We start from the raw sequence: 21,132 nt of genomic DNA on the forward strand, positions 1-21,132 counted from the left end.
CTGTGGCAGCCTGTCCAGAGGGACGTTTCTGATCTGATCAAATTCCTTGAACTAGTCATCCCACTGCAGAAACAGATCCCACAGGCATCATCAGAGATGTGCACAGTTAAGTACAAGGGCATTTTAAACTGAAATGCATTGTTATAAAGGAATATTATGCCACCGATAAAAATGTTTTTGAATAAGAGTTACAATAAGAAAAATGTCTGTGGTGAGCTAAAAGAAAAGCAGAATGCAATTACATTGTGTACATACACACATAAATCTAAAATGAAATACACAGAAACATTAACCCTTGCTATGTGAGTGTAAATAATGTTCTTATTTTATTTCTATTTTGATACAACCTCAACAATTTCCAGAGTGAACATGATTTGTTTCTTTTCATTCAGAAAAACTTGCTGCATTTTTATGCCCCTGTCTCTACCGCATGACTGAGCAATGAGCCTAAATTTCCACCAACCCACTGGTCGTCTCCAAGAAGTGTGGGCGTCTTCTACAGCCCTGACCTCCTAATCCAGCCAGCTTCCCAAACCTTGGAAATGGTCTTGGCTTCACTCCTTGTCCCACATTCAGACAGAATTGTTTATCTACTTTTTATGTTCTAGAAGGGCACACAGCAGTGAACAAGACATATAAAATCACTGCCCTTGTAAAGAAAGACAATAAAGGTTAGTCAGTGGGTTAAATAGGGTGCTCAATAGTGTTAAGTGCTATAGGGAAAAAAATAAGGGAAATGTGAAGTGTCAAGTATTGTTAATGCAGGATTGTTGTCTTTATTTCATCTTCTCTCTCCTTCCTTCCTTCCTTCTTTCCTTCCTTTATTTCATTTTTAGAAAAGCTAGCCAAGGAAGGTCTCATTGAGAAGTTTACTCTTTTGTTTGTTTTTAATTGACAAATGATTTGTGCATATCTCTGGGGTACAGTGTGCATGTATACATTGTATAATAATCAAGTCAGGGCAATTGGCATATTCATCATCTCAAACATTTATCATTTCTTTGTGGTGAGAGCATTCAAAATCCTCTCTTAGAGCTATTTTGAAATATGCATTATTGAGGATCTCTCATGACATAATTACCCTTAAAGTCCCCAACTCTTACCATCACATTGGCCATTAAGTTTCAACACCCAAATTTTGGAGGGGACACATTCAAGCCATAGCAGTAAGAAATATCTAATACTTGAAATAAAGAATAAAGCAGATGGAATTTAAAAATTGATACAGCTAGGCCAGGCACAGTGACTCACATCTGTAATCTCAGAACCTTGGGAGGCCAAGGTGGGAAGATCACTTGAATCCACAAGTCTGAGACCACCTTAGGCAACATGGTGAGAACTCTATCTCTACATAAAAATAAATAGCCAGGCATGATGGTGTGCACATGTGGTCCCAGCTGCTTGGCAGGTTGATGTGGGAGGATTGTTTGAGTCCACCATGTTTGTGCCGCTGCACTCCTGCCTGAGTGACAAGGCAAAACCCCATCTCAAAAAAAAAAAAAGGGTTAAAGGACAATTTAGTAAAGAGGAAAAAAAGTTGAGGAACTCTCTTAGAAGGAACCAGAAAGAATAATGACTGGGAAATACAAAAGAACAGTTGAGAGAAATGAAGGACAGAAACAGGTATAAATAATGGAAGTCCTAGGAAATACCTAAAGAAATCACAGAGATAATTTTCTTTAGGATTAAAAAAAAAGGAAGACTTTATATTGAAAGGCCTCATAGAATGTAAAAAGGGATACAATTTCAAAAGCATTGCTTGGTAAGTTATGGTGAAATCTTAAAATAGCAAAGTTTCAGCACAGAAAGAACATATCACAGATAAAGAAATGAGTGTCAGTTGACACCACATTTTTAAAGAGTGACTCTAGACACAGGAAGATGAGGGGAATAATTTAGAAGCTAGAGTTTTACACCCAGCTAAACTGTCTTTAAAAGTGAGAGCATGATCAAATATCCTGAGGTACCGAAAATCCAGGACATTTGCCACACAAAAGAAGCACATTAAAAACGTTTTGGAGGAAGACCTTCTATAGGAAGGGAACAAATCTTGGAAATGCTGAAGACATGTATAAAGTGAAAGGGAATAAATAACGTGGTACACTAAATTTCTAGAGGGTATCAAAAAGAGCTTGTCTAGTAAAAAAAAAAAAGTCATAATCAGTACTTTATAAATACAAAAAGACTAGAATAAATAGAAATAATAAACCAAAGTGATATGGAAATACTCAACTGTCAATACTAAAAAGTTAGTGATTCTCAGTCAGGGAAATTGCTGCTCACAGAGGACAACAAGCAATGGCTGGAGTCCTTGATGATTTTCACAACTGGACAATGTTACTGGCATCTAGGTCAGGGATGCTACTAAACAATCTATAATGCACAGTAAACCACCACCCCCAAAAGAATTATCCCACCAAATTGCCAATAGAGCCAAGACTGAGAAACCTACATTTAAACAGATGCCAAAATTACACTATGAAGACAGATTTCATGCCTAAAAATTAATATGTATTTTAGTTCAACAGACAAGGATTGAAAGAAAAATGATGGGAAAGACATATCAGACAAAAACAAAGACAAAGCTAGTAGTTATTAATATCAGACAAAATAGATTTTAAATTAATACATATTTTAGTTCAACAGACAAGGATTGAAAGAAAAATGATGGGAAAGACATATCAGACAAAAACAAAGACAAAGCTAGTAGTTGTTAATATCAGACAAAATAGATTTTAAGACCAAGAGGCCGGGAGCGGTGGCTCAAGCCTGTAATCCCAGCACTTTGGGAGGCCGAGGCGGGTGGATCACGAGGTCAAGAGATCGAGACCATCCTGGTCAACATGGTGAAACCCCGTCTCTACTAATACAAAAAATTAGCTGGGCACAGTGGCGTGTGCCTGTAATCCCAGCTACTCAGGAGGCTGAGGCAGGAGAATTGCCTGAACCCAGGAGGCGGAGATTGCGGTGAGCCGAGATCGCGCCATTGCGCTCCAGCCTGGGTAACAAGAGCGAAACTCCGTCTCAAAAAAAAAAAAAAAAAAAAAAAAAAGACCAAGAATGTTTTCTTAGAGATAGAAAAAGTTACTACAAAATAATAGGAAGGTTAGTAAATCAGGGGTATTTAACAAGTCCAAGCATGTATGCACCTAATAAAATATCTTCAAACTATTTTAACTAGAATTAAGATAAATGTGGGAAGAAATTTAAATGTTTACCCTGTTTTCATTATTGATAGTTAAACAGACATAAGTATCAGTAGGGATTTAGAAGATCTGACAAGCCTAACCAAAGGAACACATTTAGAGCAACTAAAAAATATATGTTTCTCTCAAGAACATATGAAGAATTTTTAAAAATCAATTGCATATTAGGTCATAAAGGAAACTTCCAAAATGGAAAGAATAGATGCCATGCAAACAATATTTTATAACCGCAATGTGATTAAATTTTAAATTAATTACAGTGATAATCTTTTTAAATCCCCACATTTTTAGAAATTTAAAAAGCACACAGACAATAATTCAACGTTAAAGGACTAATTAATACTAAAATTAAAGACTGTGCAGAAATTGAAAACTGTCTTGAAATCCAAACTTCCTAGACAATGCTAATGATGATCATGAAAGCAAGCAGGATCTGAGGTTCAAAGGAGATAGAAGCCTGAAGTCGACATTAGGTGAGGACAGCCTGAAAACCACTAAGTGATCCTCAAGAGGTTGGCATCAGTCCAAAGAACACAAAAGAGAAGAGGTCATAAAACTGAGAGGAAAAAGCGATGACAGAGAAAAAAGAAAATGCAACAGAGAAGACCAACAAAACCAAAATTTGCTTCTTTGAAAAATCTAACAACAGAGGCAAACATTGGGAAAGGCTATCAAGAGGAAAAGAAAAGTTACGATTATTAACATGATCAATGAAGCAAGGGATATAGCAGAAAAAGCGGAATAGGTTACAAGAAAATGTCAGCCAAACTATATAATACCAAATTTGAAAATGTAAACAAAATGTAAAATTTCTTAGAAAATATTATTTTCAAGAATAAATTGAAAACCTAAATATTCCTGTAACTATAGCACATTTGAAGAAATAGTTTGAACATTCTCACAAAACACCAAATTGTTTGATAAGTTCTACCAAGTGCTTGAGAAACAGATCATCCCATTCACTAAGAACTTTCTACGAAGCTGTAAAAGGAAAGAATATACCTTAAGTTATTCTACAAAACCAATATAACCCCAAAGTCAAAATCAAGCAAAGACAAATACAGGCCTATTCTGTTCATCAGTGAAAAGCCCCAAGGAAATTATTAATAAAGCAAACTCCTTAGTCCCTATGAAAGGTATTACACTATTTCCAACTTGGGTTTACTCCAGTTGTATGAAATAACTTAATATTACAAAACATATAAATGTATGTATCATAATATATTAGAGAGAAGTGATATTTAATGGACATAGTAAAAGCAGTTTATAAAATTTATTACATTCTAATAAATTAAGAATGTAAGAGAACACCCATTATCTGATGTGAATATACTGAAGAACAAAACCCAGCAAGCACCATCATAAATGGACAAACATTAGAAGCAATCTCTTTAAAATCATAAATCAGACGAGGATATTCACTCGCACCATTTCCATTCACCACACCATGAGAGAACTGAGATTGTACAGTAAGACAAAAAAGAGACTTAGTTGAAAAATACTGTCACTACTTGCATGTATTTACATGGAAATAATAGAACCTACAAATTATTATAAATAATAAGAGTATTTAGCAGTATGCCCAGGTATAAAAATATGCAAAAGTGAATTTTATTTCTATCCACCAGCAACAACCAACCAATTATAACATAAAAGAAGACATAATGTAAAATCGTCTCAGAGAACATAAAACACCAGCTCCCTTTGCCTTGCCTGGGCCACTCTGAGGTGTCACCCTCCCTATCTTGATGGACTGAGCCCATGTCACCTTCTGTAGTTTTGTTTTGCTTTTTAATAATTTTCACCAGTTTTACTAGGGAGCAGGTTGGTGAAGCATCTCACACTGTCAGGCTGCCTCCAAATCTTAAAAGCTCCCTATTGCCTTCCAACTAAATCAAAACTCAGAGCCTGACATTTACAGCCCATAGTGAAAACTCCCAGCACACCTCACCTCTCATCAATGCCCATAAACATAGCCTGTGTTCTTATGACACCAAACAGCTCACCAACCCCTGCATGCACAGTGTGCTCTCTGGATCTTGTATTTTCCTTTGTTGAAACTAGTCCTTCCTCCATCTTGCTCAGATGAGCCATCCTATCTGCTCATCCTTCAAAGCCATGGCCTGGAGGCCATTCCTCTGAGAAGCCCTCTAATCCACTGCACACAGAGTAGTTTGTCTCTTTCCTCTGATAACTCCAGCACTATCTCAGTATATTTTCATGAACTTGACTTACTTTTGTGGTTGTTATCATCTTCCCCACCTCCTTCCCCTACAACTACCAACTTCTTTAGAAGAAAGATTCTTCCCTGTTTGGTGTTGTTACCTCCCTAGCACTTATGGCATAATTAATGTTCATTAATTTTTTTTTAATGAATGCATGCATGCATGAATGCGTAAATGAGATTGGGTAAATATGGGGCAAACCCAAAAGAACTGCTGCAACAGCCCAGGTGTGACATGGTAAGAGTTCAAACCAAACTATAAAAAGACAGAGTCATTAAAGAGCAAAGTCAGCAAGATTTTTGTCTCAGTTTTAGAGTAGAGAGAAACGACAAGGAACATTAAGGCCAGGGATGTATCAAGGATAATTTCCCACTCTCTCTATAGCTTTGATGTGTGGGTAACTCTGGAAGTGAACGTGTTTACCTTGCCCCAAAGCTTGCCAACATCTGTCCATCTTGCTTGCTTTCTTGCAAAACAATCCCATACTTCAACATCTTCTCACACAGAAAGGTTGTGATGAAGACATGAAGTATGGAAGTTTGGAAAAGAAGCTTGTTAGGGGGCCAGAAGATCAGATTTGACAAGCTAGCTTTCAAGAGAGAGAGCGATGACCACATGGACTATCATGTGGGAAAAAAGAAATTCAAGGTGAGAGTGCAGGGCTGCTGGAGGCTCGGTGAAAACTGAGAGACCAGAGGGGAGCACCAATGCAGGAGGGGGTTAGTATGTCCCACTCTGAAGGCGCTCTCTTCTTTCAAGGGCAGAACTGTTTATTTTTTTCTTTAATATTTCAGTTAATGTATGTGTCCTGTAAGCATTTCCTGACATTCATACCATTCTAATAGGACAAGAGAGTAATGGCACTAACAAGATCTTTCAGAGTAAATATTGGTGTTCCATCTTCTCTGGACTAGAGCGTCAGTGATTCACAGAAGCTCCCACATTTTCCAAGATGCCACGGGGGCAGTCTGTACTATTTCTCCCAGATCTCCCAGAGCATCCTGCTCTGTCCTCTTGTCTTACATCTCTTGTGGAAATCCTTTGCACCAACAGTACCAAGATGAAGGAGGGCCAACCATTTTGCGTAGAAAAGTGGCTCTAACTCCATGTCACTGTTCTCAGACCAAGCCAGTATCTCTTCATTCTCTTTCATGGAGGAACTGAAGCTGATAGCATCCTTCCTACTCAGTGGTGGTACTCAGCCCCTGTACCATGCTGGGGACACAACTCACATTGTAGTCCCTGTGAATGCCCTATCCTGGAGCCCAGAGAACACAACATGAAAGATGCCCCCTGGAGTTGTGCAAAATCTGTTTTCATGGCCAAAGAAGCAGTAAGAGAAAGGCAGGGCGTGAGTGCACATGCTTCCTGGGGAAGCCAAAGAATTATTAAGGGAAGATTAAGGGAAGTAGAGCAATGGTTTTCAACGTAGCCTCAGTAAAGTCTGCAGCTTTCAACCAAGGGCCTTAAGGACAATTGTTAATATGAGTCTCTGAGTTGCACTATGATTTTTTTAAACATTTAGTCAATTATTCCTAAATACAATATAACAAGACTTATGAAATTAATTTTATTTCCTAAAGCTTTATTTCTTCTGGTCATAACATTTTTAAATATCGTATATGAATACACATAATCAGTATCTATGTAAAGACTATGAGAAATTCTTTGTTTTCTATTTCTACTATAAATTTATTTTCCTCATATAAGAGTACTGTAACTAAAAAATAATTTTTATAGAAGGAAGATATTGAGGGAAACAGGGAGAAAGGAGAAGAAAGAAGGAATGCCACCCACAGCCCTAATGCTCTTACACAACCAAAGCCAAAATCCAAATTTTTTCAGCCCTTTCCCCTGAGTTCCCAGTTTATTGTATCATTCTTATGCCTTTGGGTCCTCATAGCTTAGCTCCCACTTGTGAGTGAGAACATATGATATTTGGTTTTCCATTCCTGAGTTACTTCACTTAGAATAATGGCCTCCAGTTTCATCTAAGTTATACCAGCATAATTCACAATTGCAAAAATATGGAACCAAACCAAATGACGAGTCTGAGTGCTGAGTTTACAGCCCGTCAATCAATGAGTGGACTTAAAAAATGTGGTATATGTATACCATGAAATACTATTCAGCCATAAAAAGGGATGAAATAATGGCGTTTGCAGGAACTCAATTTTAAGGACAAGTTTTCTGAATTCGTTCTGGGATTTCTGGAATTGGCTACCTATTGTGATTATATTTAGAGACACTAATAACTCCCTTTCCGGTAATAAAAACAACACTGATCGTCCATGGCATCATGTTTCAGCATCAGAAATGTATGGGGAGACCCTGATGAAGATGGAGACGTTGAGACCCTAAATGCTGCTGAGTTTTCTTTGCCAGTAGTAGCAGACTCTACACCCCCATCTGAGGGGATTCACTTAGTATTCCCTGAAAATACTGTAATGGCCTCCCCCGAGGCAGTCGCCATGCAAAACAATATTGCTTCTTCTCAAGACTCACCCCAACCACCCTTCCTTGACTCTACTTATAACTAGACTCAGGTCCCATAAGATCCCTAAAAGTGGGGTACAAAATGTAACCCACGAGGAGATGCACCACATTTCAAAAAAACTACTTGAGTTATTCTAACTTATATGATAGAAATCCAGAAAATATGTGTGGGAATTGATATTAGAGGTGTAGGGTAATGGTGAAAGGAACAAAAAGTTGGATTAGGCTGAACTTATTAATATAGGCTCACTAAGCAGAGACTCTGTGTTTAGGGCTGCGATTCAGGAAGCTAGAAATGGCTCCAACAGTTTATTTAGTTAACTGGCTGAAACAGAGACCAAAAGGTGGCTTAGGCCAAAAGATCTTGAACTGCAAGGTCTGCCTTGATTTACAGTAGAAATGAACTCGGAGGCTTAGGGAGACTAGAACGTCAGAGGGAATTTGTCATTTAAGACTCATCCACCATGGGAAGGTCCAAAGGGCACACCTTGCACCTTGACCGTGAGGAATACATTGGTGACGGGAGCCTCAGCATACAAGAAGAGCTCTGGCGTTGCTCTTCCCTGAAGGCCAGACCTTACAGTTGGAGCTGCAGCTGCTGAATCGGGAAACATAAATGCAGTGAAAGTACTGGGATCCCAAGGGTGGCGGGGACAAGGGGGAGACGGTCAGCCAACAAAGCCAAGGTGGGCGCGGTTACTCTAACAGACAGCAGAGCCAAAGCAGCATCAGAATAGGCAGGCTCCTGTGGACCTATGGTGTTGGCTACTTGATCATGAAACTTCTAGAAGTGAAATTGATAGGAAGCCTACTAAACTGTTACTGATTTGTATGAGCAGGAAAGTTCAAGTTCAAGTGAACAAAAATCTAATTTGAATCATAAAAACAGAGAGCCTTGGCCCCTCGATCAAGTCTCAGACTTGAGCCAGTTTATGGACCCAAAACCCCTCGAATAAAGAGGAGACTGGGCCCCCTTGAGAAAGGACCCCAGTACACTGTTGAAAGTATTTCTCCCAGTCTTCTCCAGAGGGACCTAAAGGCTTTCACCAGGGTAACTGTGCATTGAGGAAAAAGAAGTAATCAGACCTTTCAGGAACTTAGGGCACTAGCTCTGAACTGACATTGATCTGTTCAGAAGCAATATTGCATTTCCAGAGAGATGGCAGAAATTAGTGCCATCATCAGGGACATGAAAGATGCGGGAATGGTGATTCTCACCACGCCCCCATTGAGCTCTGCTATTTGGCCTGTGCTGAAGAAAGATAGATCTTGGAGAATAACAGTGAATTATTATAAGCTTAATGGAGAGGTGATTCCAATTGCAGCTGCTGTGCCAGATGTGGTTTCACTACTTGAGCAAATGAACACACCTCCTGGTCCTGGGCTGCAATTATCAGTCTGTTCCTCTCCCAGATCGGGCTGGCTTCTGCTCTTGATGAATCTGAGTACTGAGTTTACATACCAGCTCTGGGGGCATGGCAGAAAGGATGGCACCCTGGCAGCTGTGGGGTTGGAGGGTTAAAGGGGAGGCCCAAGATAGGGAGCTGGAGCCTCCAGGGACAACCCAGAATGTCAGGGAGGCCACCAGCCCCACAGATGAGAGAAGCAGCCGTCGATGCCCAGCCTCCAAGAGGTGCCTGGGGTGAGAAAAAGCATGGGCTGTCCTCCTGGCAAAGAATAGGGGGAGTCGCAGAGACAGGGCTGGAGGTAACCAACAGACAGAATGGAATCCCCTAGGATAGGCAAGGTGCCAGGAAAGATGTGGAGGGGAGGAAAGGAGCAGTCAACAGGGTGGGCAAGAGTTAGGAGTGGCAGCATTGGGCAAACCAAGCAGGGCACAGTGTTCAGGAGGAAGAGGTCTGAGAAGCAGAGAAGAGAAATGCAGTCAGGGCTCAGTCACGGAAAGAGAAGTGACAAGAGGATGCCGGGAGCCCTGCGGAAGAAGGAGACTAGCGGGAAGGGAGGGTGAGCGAGGGAAAGGCTAGGGGCAAAACCAAGGAAGCACTTCTGTCTTGTGTCTAAGAGGAAAGAAACCCTGTGCCTCTTTACAAGTTGAAGGGAAGAGACAAGCCAAACCGAGAGGACGAGGCTAAGGACCCTGGGAAGGAAGGGGACTAAGGAAGAGGTGGGACACAGGGATGCCCAGCCTGGCCAGGCAGAGGAGGAATGTCCCAATGCCACTGGGAAGTGGGAACCCTGGGGCAGCCAGGGTAAGATCTAGAGTAGTTGAGACAAGGGGCTCTGCAGACCCAAAACACCATCTTGATATCGCAAAAGCACAAAATGCATAAGGGAAGGTGAGGGTGAAGGACGAAGAGGTTTCAGAAACAAAGATAATATCACTAAAAAAAATCCACAGAGATAACAGTATTTCCATGCAGAATATTTATTGTAAATGTTTCCACTATAGCCACGTGTTTAACAGCATATCCAATGTATATTTTAACAGGTAGCAACATCACCACAGGTAGCTTTGATTATGTAATCAACACTTTAACTTTCCCTTCACATGTACATCAAACGTGAATGGTGAAATCTACAAGTCAACCATCCTCCTTTAAACTACCTGAAAACTACCCCGTATTTCATTTCGCATTTTCTAGGCAGTATTTTTCCACGCTCTTTAAAACAGATGCCGGAGCTTTGAAAGAGTGGAAATGCAAGCATTTATATACAATATGATGAGAAGTGTTTCATGATATACAAATTGATATAGTACAGGTTTTTATTGTGTAGAAAAATAAACTTACAGTGAATAAATAAACTAACAGCTTTATATGTCAAGTTATATATGGAGTATAAAAAGTAGTTACTATATAACATATGCATACATATTAAAATGTGTGTGTTCTACAGTACAAATATACTATATGCTTAAATATTTCACGTGACAGAATGTTATTTCATCTGTTTTCAGTTCTGTGCATTAACATATAAGTCACAGTCGGGGTCTACCCTGGACTCTGGAGACCCTGGGATTCTCTTCCCATTCCAAGGGTAGACGCACCAGCAGAGCCTCGGCCCTCCATCCAAGGCTGACTCACACTGCAAAGACAGGACCAAGGTCAAGAGCAGCAGATGACAAGCTGACAGGGAAAGTAGAGCCGTAGCTGGCCCCTTTATCAGTGCAGCCGAGCACTGCAGAGCCAACTCGAGAGTCCCGGCTGTGAAACCAGCTGCCCGTGGTGCAGGCGCACCCAACACCCTCCTGGACTGTGGCTGAGTGGCATGTGCAGTAATGACTCCCCCCACGTGTTAAACAGTACAGTATGCGCACAGCTGTCTGCTTCATAGCCCGATGTCAGGGGAGCCCAACCCAGAGGGAACATGTCCCATGTGCGCCCCACTGTTCATTGCCCGTGAAGCAGGGTCTAGTCCTCAGTTTCTCCCAGTAAAATCCACAGAACCTGTACTATACTGAGGCCTAAAGCACTCCTCAACATGATGTCTTGGTCTGTTTGATCTCATTTATTATCTGCTAAGCCATAGAAATGCTGGTTTTATTAGAGAGTTCCTTTCCCTTTGTCAGGGAGAAAAAAGTGAAAGAGCTGTCCAAATAGATACTTGCTTTCCTAAGTTAAGTTTGTCCCCTTCCTCTCTTGAATAGGTGAGGAACCCAAGATGCAAGCGTTAGGGGGCCTAGGAAAGTTTTCCGTAGCTATTGGCTTGCTGAGTGATGGAGCTCAGGCTTAGCCCGAGGGCCCCAGGTCCAGCGCAGGTTTTCATCCTCTGGCTGTGACACATTGACCCAGCGGCTCCAGGTTCCCAGAGGAGTGGATCTGGCTCAATACAACCAGTTCTAGTGTCTTCTTGGGAGTGGACAGTCTTTGCCATGAATGATCATGGCTCGGCAGGCATGTAGGGTAGTGGTCACTTCCCCTAACAATGCACACTGGCAAGGGCACCTACCTGTTTGGGGTGATAAAATCCATTCTTGTTGCAGTTGGGCAGATAAAATCTGTAAACTCGTTCTCCTGTTGACTCCTCGATCTTGGCTAAATTATCTAGGACTCTGTAAAGTTCTCTTCGGCAGGGCTCCTAAGAAAATAACTTGACATTAGGATATATAACAAGAGAAAGTGAATTATCAGTCTAGACAACTGATGGAAGAGGTTTTATAGAAGCAGGAGTGACCCTACGATCTGGCCAAGGGGTCGTGGGACTAGGTGTCATGTGATGTGCCCCATCTGGGCCTCTCTTCTCCACCTGTGGTTAGTCTCTGTCTTGAGTTGTTCAGACAAAGAACAAGAACACCATTTTCTCCCTCACCAATCACTCTCTCAACACCTGCACAGAGACATCCCCTGGCAAGAGCCTCACCAATACCACAAAACTCTTCCCACTGCCCCCTGCCACCTACTGAATACTTCTGGCAGCAGCCATCTGGCTAGAAGAAGAGTGGGCAAGCTCTTAATTAATAATTTAGCAGAGGAGATTTCTAGATTTTGGACATCTCTGCCATCTACAAGGTTATTTTACATAAACTAAATCAATTGAGGATTAAGGCAGTCATCCGGATAATTTCAGAATTAACTTTCCTCCATTTATTGTTATTCTCAGATGAAATTCTGAAGTGTTGAGAAAGTGGTTTCATCCTCCCTTTTTCTGGGTGAGCATGTTTGTGGAAGTAATTTTTTTTTTCCCCATTTGAAGTCACGCCGACTTTGATTCTCTGTCGCCCTCAAGTGGTAGAATTCAGAACAGACATTAGTTAAGATAATGGGGAGTTGATGTTTAATGAGTTCAGTTTCAGTTTGGGAAGATAAAAAGTTCTGCAGATAGATATTGGTCGGGGCTGCAGAATACTGGGCTTTAATTACTATTACTTAATGCCACAGAAACCTGTGCTTTAAAATAGCTAAAACAGTACATTTTATGTTACGTCTATTTTATGAGAATGTTTTTAAAGGGAGGCAAATGATACAATGGGGGTGAGAGCAGTTAGGCCCTTGTACTAAGTTTTGGAACAATGTAACTCAGTGCTCTGACACTCTTATTAACAGAAAAGCTCAGAGACATGAAGTAACCTATCATCAGGAACTACATTTTCTTTGCATCCAGGGGGCTCCTCTCCTAAAAGTCCTTGTGTTCACAGCTTGACAAAGTTTGACTGAAAAAGATCCCCTAGGTTTTGGGAGAAAAGCATTTATTTCCAGGGCCTCAGGACCAGGAAGGAGTGAACCAGGCCTGCTTGTCACAGCCTCTGACAGGAGAGTTCCCATCACCCACCTTCTGGGCCTCACCTTCGAATTATTGTTGGTGATTTCGATATCCGTCCTGCCGTCAGCCATGGAACGATCCTGTATAGAAGAGGCAGGCCGATGGGAATTCTCCATAAGTTCCTCCCCAAAGGTATCCGTGTCATCTGGAAGGGAAACATTACAGATCCCATGAGCCCACCCAAAGCATCTGCACCTCTCAGGCCCCCACAAGATCACTTCCTTCCCTCAAAACCAGGCTGGGACATGAGGATGGCCACGTTCCTTAACAAGATTTTCACTGACTCTCACTTTTTAAAGGACCTTGTAATGGTTTCCAGGAAGAGTGATGACCCAACAGCAATGCCAGCTCTGTTCCTGACAACAGTAAGTTTCAGGGCCTGGCAAGGGTGCCCGACGTTTCTGCTTTTAAAGCAGGAGGGGAGGGGAGCAACATACACATTTGCTGAGGCTGAGAACAGCCCTAATGAAGCCAGGCAGGATTCGAGTTCAATTCTTAACAGCATTAGTGGGGAGCCTCAAAACCTCAGCTTCCCCATCCTTAAAATGGAGATTTTACTAATATCCCTGAATAGATGTAGAGTTCATCTAGGCAGAAGTGGAATCTAGAATGCAGTTCTCCTGACCCAAAGTACTACCCTCTTCTATTTTGGGGCCCCTGCCTTCCCACATCCTAAGGGACTTCTCTACAACCTCCCACCACCCTGCCAATAGGATAGAGTCTAAAGGTGAATGAACAGAATCAGCAAACTGGCTATAAAGGACCCCCTGTAGAAATCTATCTCCTTGAGGATCAGTGAGACAACTCCATTTCATTTCCTCTAAAGGGCAGAGAATCCACAGGAAAACCCTGTTCCCTCCTTGGAAGGGTCACTCACTCCCACACAGATTCCTGTCAGGGTATGGAAGTCCTGATTCCTCCAAGAATGGCTCAGGACGTGCAAGCAACCCAGATGAGGAGATAGGGGCTAGAGTAGAGAAAGAGGCATTTCCTCCACTTCCCACTACAAACAAATCCCTGTTTAAATCCAGGAAAGAACCTGATTGTCATGTTCCTAGGGGACAACATACACATCAAACATTGTTTTTCTATGGCAATGAATGGAAGTGAAGCTTTTAGCCTCAACTCTCACATTATGTTCTGTAAACATCTGGGAAGCACATATTGTATCCAGGACGTATATTACAAAGGACATTCCAAACACCTCCTGGGGAGGCCAGCAGGAGGGATTCCCTTCTTAGGCCTTCCCGGATGCTCCAGCCACTGGAGCTGCCCACATGCTGGCAGGGAGACTGGTGGGGGTCCCAGGGTAGCACCCCAATTGCGGAGGCAGCCCCACCGCCCCCCTCTACTCTTGCGTCTGGGTCTCTAAGACTCACTGGACTACCAGGGCCAAGTGCGAGCTTCCTCTTTGAGTCTCCACTAAGCCGTGTGTGCCCTGGAACATCTTCCTTCTTCTCCCGGGATACGTCCTGTCAAGACCATGCAATGATCGGTCTCCACTGGGTGACACAAGCTCCTTCCCCAACTAAGTGCTCTGGTTTCAAGCTCTAGCAGTGGACAAGCCCGTGCAGGTTCCAGCCCCACTCAGCAGTTAGGGGAGTGGGCACGGGAGGTGCCGGCAGGGCAGGAGGTACCGGGTGGGGACGGGACTGTGGTACCTGTAGCCTCGGCTTTGGCAGACTTCTGAATGCAGACGCCTTTGCCGAGGATGAGGGAGCGCAGCGGTTTCTTCTCCCCTGGCAGCGGCTGGCAAGTGAGTCCCCGGGCGCAGCGTGCAGTTTTCACGCCGCACGATTCTCCCAGAGTCAGGGCGCACACCGGGCAGCAGTCGCAGCTGGCGTACCGGGTGACCTCCAGGCACGTGTCGGGCACCGGATCGCAGTTCGTGAGCTTCTCGGGGGGGCAGGGCTCACACTGCCACCGAGCGCCGGCTGTCACCTGGGCAGTCAGCAGGAGGAGGACCGGCCAGACGCCGGCAGCGAGGACCTCTAACATCTCCAGGCGGGGGCAGCAGACCCAGCCGATGCTCTCTGGGAGGGTGGCGCGGAGGCAGATGCTCGCTGGATGGGATGCCAGTGGCCAATGCTCGCTGGACACAGCGCGCGCCTTATAAAGGACACAGGTGACGCCACTTGCACCAAGAGGTTAATGATTGGCAGCGCGGCACGCTAGGAGCTGAGTATTCAAAATAAGTTTGTTTTGCTCGTGCGCCCAAGGCCCTATGCAAACTTTCGGTGGGAGGAGGGTAAATGGTTTTGATTTCAGATTGTTTGTCCTGTTGTTAGGGGGGTTCAGGCCCTGAGTTAAAGTCCAGTTCTAAGAAGCGCACAGCTGGGAGGGGGATGGTGTTTGTTTTTGTTAAAAAGACAGTCCAGGCCTAGCTGGCCAGGCTTTTTAGTTGACACAGAGAACATCAGCCCACCCAGCAGATCTCAAATGCAGAAACCAAGGCCCTGAGTGAGGAAAGAGATGCGGTTAGAATCCAGGTCTCTGCAAGTTCTAGCAGATTATCTGTGGAAAAGCCTAGAACTGCTTCTCTTTCTGCAGGGGAAAAACAAAAAAGCCTCCAACCTATTAAAAAAAAAAAAAATCACAGTTCATCCTAAAGCTCCACCGAGCTCCCCAATCTCACTCTACCTCCAAGAGCCTTTCAGCTCTTTAGAGGGGCAGTTAAGAAGGTCTACCAAGGCTTCGTTAGCAGTGAGCCAGGACCCCAGGGCACCCATGACTTTCCAGCATAGGCCAGATATTTATCAGTAGCGAATGCAAAGGTTTTCTCTTTAAAATTTTCATTTTTGGATATTCTCTTTCACAGGAAAGAAGTCACGAGATAAAAAATCTTTCAAAGAAAGTCAGAAACAGGCTCATCTCCAGGAGCTGCAGGCTCTCCCCAGCACCCTCTCCGTGGCCTTCCAGCGGAGAGCTGTGATCAGGGAGTGTGCCACGCTCCAGGCCTGCATTTTCACTTCTGTGAACCTCAAACCCCACATTTTCCCACCCACCTGCCACCATCTTTGCCTCCCATTCCAGGCACAGGTTCAGGGCTTACCCTACCTCCAAGCCTGGTTCTCCTGTCATCCCTTCAGGTTCTTTAGGAGTGGTGTTGCCAAACTGGGAAATTGGAGGTGGCTTTTCCAGCCCCTTGCTTTACAGAGGAGAACACTGAGGCCAGAGAAGGAATGATATTGCCAGGTCAAAGTCACAGAGGCTACAGTGGTGCATCCTGGACAAGAATTCACATTTCTGATGCCCAACTGTTTACGGTAAGCAAGCCCTAAGTAAATGCCTTTCTCAGTAATCTGGCTAAAATGCTCTGAAACAGCAGAGCATTGCTGAAACATCTCAAGTGACGGTCATTCTTACATTCAAGGAAATGATCCCTGCTGCTTCCTTCAGGGCAGGTGTAACGGCAGGTGAAAATAATAACCGCCCTGAAATTCTGAAGCTGGGCTAGAAAGGTCTGTGTGAACAATGCCACCCTCAGCCGTTTATCCTACAGATGATGAGACAGACATGAGAGATCATTTTACACTTATGTGAAAAAATACACGAGCCAATCTCTATTCTGAAGTCATACAGCAAACAACTTAAACGCCCATCTCTAGGTGCTGGATACGTAAACCCTGGGGCGTCCTTCCACTGGAAGACAGACAGCCATCAACAAGAAAGAGCAACTCTGATTTTCTGATAGAGAAAAATCTCTAAAATAAGTAAAGTGATTCAACTTAAGTAAAATCTCCGAGCTAAGTACAGATGAGAAAGTACAGAATGTGGTTCTGTTTGTGTACAATAAAAGTAAGATGAATGTATGTGACTGATTCTACATTTATTGAATGTCTTGAGAGGAATACATAAGAAATTAATAGCAATGCCTTCTTGTGGGTGGTGGTGAAAAATGAGACGGAGGGACAGACTGGTTTTCCTCACATACCCTTTTTTAATCTTCTGAATTTGTAAATGTAGTTAAACTGTCTATTACATTGTCAATCTAAAGAATAACCAAGTCGGCCAGGCGCGGTGGCTCATGCCTATAATCCCAGCACTTTGGGAGGCCAAGGCGGGTGGATCACAAAGTCAAGAGATCGAGACCATCCTGCTCAACATGGTGAAACCCCGTCTCTACAAAAAATACAAAACTTATCTGGGCATGGTAACGCATGCCTGTAGTCCCAGCTACTCAGGAGGCTGAGACAGGAGAATTGCTTGAACCCAGGAGGTGGAAGTTGCGGTGAGCCAAATTTGCGCCATTGCACTCCAGCCTGGGTAACGAGCGAAACTCCGTCTCAAAAATAAAAAAAAGAATAACTGAGTCGAAATTAATTGATGACCTCTTTTTCTCACCACTTTCCCGTTTCTGTGGCCTTCAGGAAGTGACTTGGATTTGCCAAGCTGGCGTTTGTTCTACCTGTAAAGTCTCTAAAGAGTAACGCCTCTAGGGTCTCCTGCAATCAAAATACCATCAGTGAGGTCATTGCAGGAAGTTTATGATTCTTTGTCATTTTTTTTCTTTTTTACAGAGTAGAGTTTGACGTTTGGTAAAGGATCTGACCAACGGTTTTGAATTTTTTGACGTTATTTTTAGGGTTGATCCCTAAGCAATTTCATTTCCTGAAGAAGAATGTGTGCTCCGGATTTTCTTTCTGACTTCCTTAGCTTGCAATCGGTGCCCACACTTGAAATGTTTTCTTAACGATAAAGAGGCAATTCTCTGGTAAATATTTGGAGGCCCCCGCTGCGTGCTAGGCAGTGCACTCCGCCCTGAACAGTTGTGTACTTGCTCAGTGTTCATCCCACCCATCCTCCCCGAGGTCTCACTTGCTCTGCACGTAGTGGAAATTCCTCCCCGCAAGGATCGATTGCCCAAATGTTTCCCTTGCTTGCCTCATAGCGATAGCAAACCAAACAGCCCCTGAATCGAGACAGAGTTCTCCTCCTACTCCTGACCCTCTGTCAACACAGATGGAGCCAGACCCCTCTCTCCCGGTCTGTGTAGGCCGTCTGTCCATCCATCCATCCATCCCGTGTGGGAGTGAGCTGCCCTGCCCTGGCAGGTCGGAGTCACAGGCCCCACTGCCCCCCGGCAGGGGTTACAGCCTGGCCTGTCTTCAGTGCTCTGACTCTCACGGCTGGCTGGGCAAGCTGGGGAAGCACCCAAGGGAGACAGGAAAAGAGGTTCAAAATGCAGGGTAGGCCCTCGGAGAGAGGCCTCCTGACCCACTGCACCTCAGCCCCAGCTGGACTGACACTAGCCCCATGACTCTGGCCTTGCTGATCTCAGTGCCCGAACTTCCCTCACCCTACTATGCTCATCAGGTCCATGGTCTCTTCCATCCATCCCAGAAGCTCTTTCTTTCAGGACTCTATGCTGACATCCCCCACCTCCAGCAGCCGCCCCTTCAGAGTGAATTGCTCTTTTTTCCAGCTTTCCAGCTTCTCCAACTCAAGCTCCCAAGCTCTGTCTGCATTCTTTTCCTCACCCAGCAGTGGCTGCAGCGGAGCAGGGGGGAAGGGTACCCTTCCAATGTGGGCAGGTACTGAGCTAGGTGTGGGAGAAAGGGGTGATGATGCCTTACACTGAGCCCCAATATTGCCCCCTTCTAATAGGAGGGTGGTCTGTCAAGGGCTACTTGCAACCTCACCCTTAGAATAAATGAGGTAGGAAGAGACAGCAGGTCTATTCGTGTCTGGGAACGTCTGCATAAGCTGCTGGCCATGGCTGGTTTTGGAGGGTAAGTGGGCTTCTCCTAACCAGCAAAGGACGGGGTGTGCAATGTGAGAGAACAGAGATGATGGTGGGGTGACAGCAGACAGCTGGGAAGAGTGCAGTGTGTTCAGGTAAGAGCCAGTAGTTCTTCCTCCCTGGGAGCTGGAATAACAGGCAGGGAGCGACCGGGGAGCAGCCAGGGGAGCAGGCACAAAGAGACCTGGAGGCTGTGCAAAGGGGTTTAGGCTCCTTGTTAGGGCAGCAGGCCACCACCACAGAGGTGTAAGCAGGCTAAGAGAGTGGGCATCCTTCCAAAGGAGGTTCCGAGTCAGGCACAGTGGCTCATGCCTACAATTCCAACGCTGAGAGGATGATGTGGAAGAATCATTTGGGGCCAGGAATTTGAGACCAGCCTGGGTGACAAAGCACAACCCTGTCTCTACAAAAATAAAAATAATTGGCCAGGTGTGGTGGCACATGACTGTATTCCCAGCTGCTCAGGAGGCTGAGGTGAGAAGATCACTTGAACCCCGGAGTTTGAGACTACAATGAACTATGATTGCACCACTGCGCTCCAGCCTCGATGGCAGAGTGAGACCCTGTCTAAAGAAAGAGAGAGGGGATAGAAAGAAAGAAAGAATGGAAGAAAGACAGGAAGGAGAGGGAGGAAGGAGGGAAGGAAGGAAGGAAGGAAGGTTGGTTCTGAAAGATCACCAGGGAGGGAGCAGGTGCCTGGGGACTCCTTATTCCTCCACCCTTCCTAGCACCAGCCAGACACCCAGACAGAAGCTGAGGATCAGCCATGAACGAGGCAGAGCCTCACCCTCAAAGATCTAGAGGAGGAAAAACAGTAAACAAATACTTTAACAAATGCACTGCAGCTTGTGATTAATGCATGAAAGAAAGAAAAGAACATCAAGAAGGGGAATAGGGAACAATGCTTCAGATGGGATGGCCCACATAGCCACCAAAACTGGTGAGAGGAAGAGCTGGAGAGAGATAAGGAAGGCCAGAGAGCCATAGACGAGGTCCATGCCTTGGCTCAAGGCCCCTTGGACTTCCTGGAGCCACGTACAAAACTGTGTGCTTCAGTATGGTCTTTGGGAGTCATCGTCTACTCTAAGGGGACTTTGACATGGTACTGTTCCTTCCTCCTATGACCCCTTCTCCATCTCTGGGGACCCACCATAAATGTCTTGCCTCTGCACAGCCTGACTTCGGTGGCCCCCTGTATGTGCTTGAAACCTGATGTTACATTGGGTTATACTCATGCTGAAGAGCTAAAATAAATGCCTATCTACATGTGTGTGTGTGTGTGTGTGTGCGCGAGTGCACGCGCATGCACGTGTGTGTGTCTCACCTGGTTTAGTGAACAGGGGCAAGCATGTAGATGTCCTTTTGCCCAGCACGACACAGGCACCAATAGGTGCCCCCTGCCCATTTGATGAAGAACCATGAATCAAATTTCACAGGACACCTGGAATCAGAGCACGAGAGCAGAGAGGGGCGGAGGAGCCAGTGTTTCATAAGCGCTTACTATACTGGGCATACCTCATGCCAAGTAACACATGCCAAAGTTGCCAGTAGTCCTCATCACCACCAACTGGAGGTGAAGCCCTTTCTTTGCCCAAATCAAAGCCTTTACCCTTCCTGCCACACCTTACAGGCATTTGATATGGGCTAGGGCCGAAGATGTCTGCATGTGCAGTGGCAACTGGGAGCGTATTTTGGGAGGCAGGGATGAACAGTTGTTTGGGGTAAGTGTGGAAAGATTTCAGTGCTAGATATGGATTTTGTATTAAATCAACTGAGCAAAAAAGGGTATTAAACCAGGGACCAGGAGACTTCCTGCCTCATTGCAAATTCTCTGTGCTGCAAAGAAAAGGAAACCACTATCAGTGGTTGAGAAAAGGCGAGGGACACATCATCACAGCAGTCCCATTGTGTCACTCGATGGGTGCCTATGAATAGGGCCACACATGGCCTCTGCCGGTAATTTGATGGCACTTCATTATGCATCTGTCTGTTTGTTGTGGGAACTGCAAGAACAAGTGCTGCCCATTGCCCTCAACAACTCAACTCCGACAGTTGTGTTAGCCCTTGAAGGGGAGGTTATGAAAGTTGGGAAGTATCAGCAGCAGAGCAGCTCTGGAGCAAGACTGTGCATGAGCCTTAGATTTCTATGTCCTAGCATGGTGCTTAAGGCCCCAAGCCTCCATTTTTTCACCCCGTAAGATGGGGATGAAGGAGTACTTGATACAAGAAAGCACCGCATGAA

The 21,132-nt window shown here is 44.4% G+C and overlaps 1 protein-coding gene across 1 annotated transcript; it reads right to left on the reverse strand.

Moving 5' to 3' along the window:
- Nucleotides 1-10,297: 10,297 nt before the first annotated feature.
- On the reverse strand, nucleotides 10,298-15,227 carry IGFBP1 (insulin like growth factor binding protein 1). The gene is made up of 4 exons (XM_012458556.2): nucleotides 14,809-15,227; nucleotides 13,171-13,292; nucleotides 11,837-11,965; nucleotides 10,298-10,972 (listed from the first exon to the last, which is right to left on the reverse strand). The coding sequence occupies exons 1-4, from the start codon at nucleotides 15,143-15,145 to the stop codon at nucleotides 10,841-10,843; spliced, it is 720 nt and encodes a 239-aa protein (XP_012313979.1). The 5' UTR covers nucleotides 15,146-15,227; the 3' UTR covers nucleotides 10,298-10,840.
- Nucleotides 15,228-21,132: the final 5,905 nt, after the last annotated feature.

The sequence above is a fragment of the Aotus nancymaae genome, unplaced genomic scaffold, assembly GCF_030222135.1.
Source record: "Aotus nancymaae isolate 86718 unplaced genomic scaffold, 86718_ANA_hifiasm-v0.15.2.pri h1tg000065l, whole genome shotgun sequence".
NCBI classification, from domain to species: domain Eukaryota; kingdom Metazoa; phylum Chordata; class Mammalia; order Primates; family Aotidae; genus Aotus; species Aotus nancymaae.

What these genes read in the sequence shown, in the direction of transcription:
- IGFBP1 (XM_012458556.2), bottom strand. Translation starts at nt 15,145, where the DNA reads ATGTTAGAGGTCCTCGCTGCCGGCGTCTGGCCGGTCCTCCTCCTGCTG. An exon ending in TGCCAAAGCCGAGGCTACAG is followed by an intron (nt 13,293 to 14,808) that starts GTACCACAGTCC and finishes TTTCCCTTCCAG; the next exon opens with ATGACACGGATACCTTTGGG. An exon ending in TCACCAACAATAATTCGAAG is followed by an intron (nt 11,966 to 13,170) that starts GTGAGGCCCAGA and finishes TTATTTTCTTAG; the next exon opens with GAGCCCTGCCGAAGAGAACT.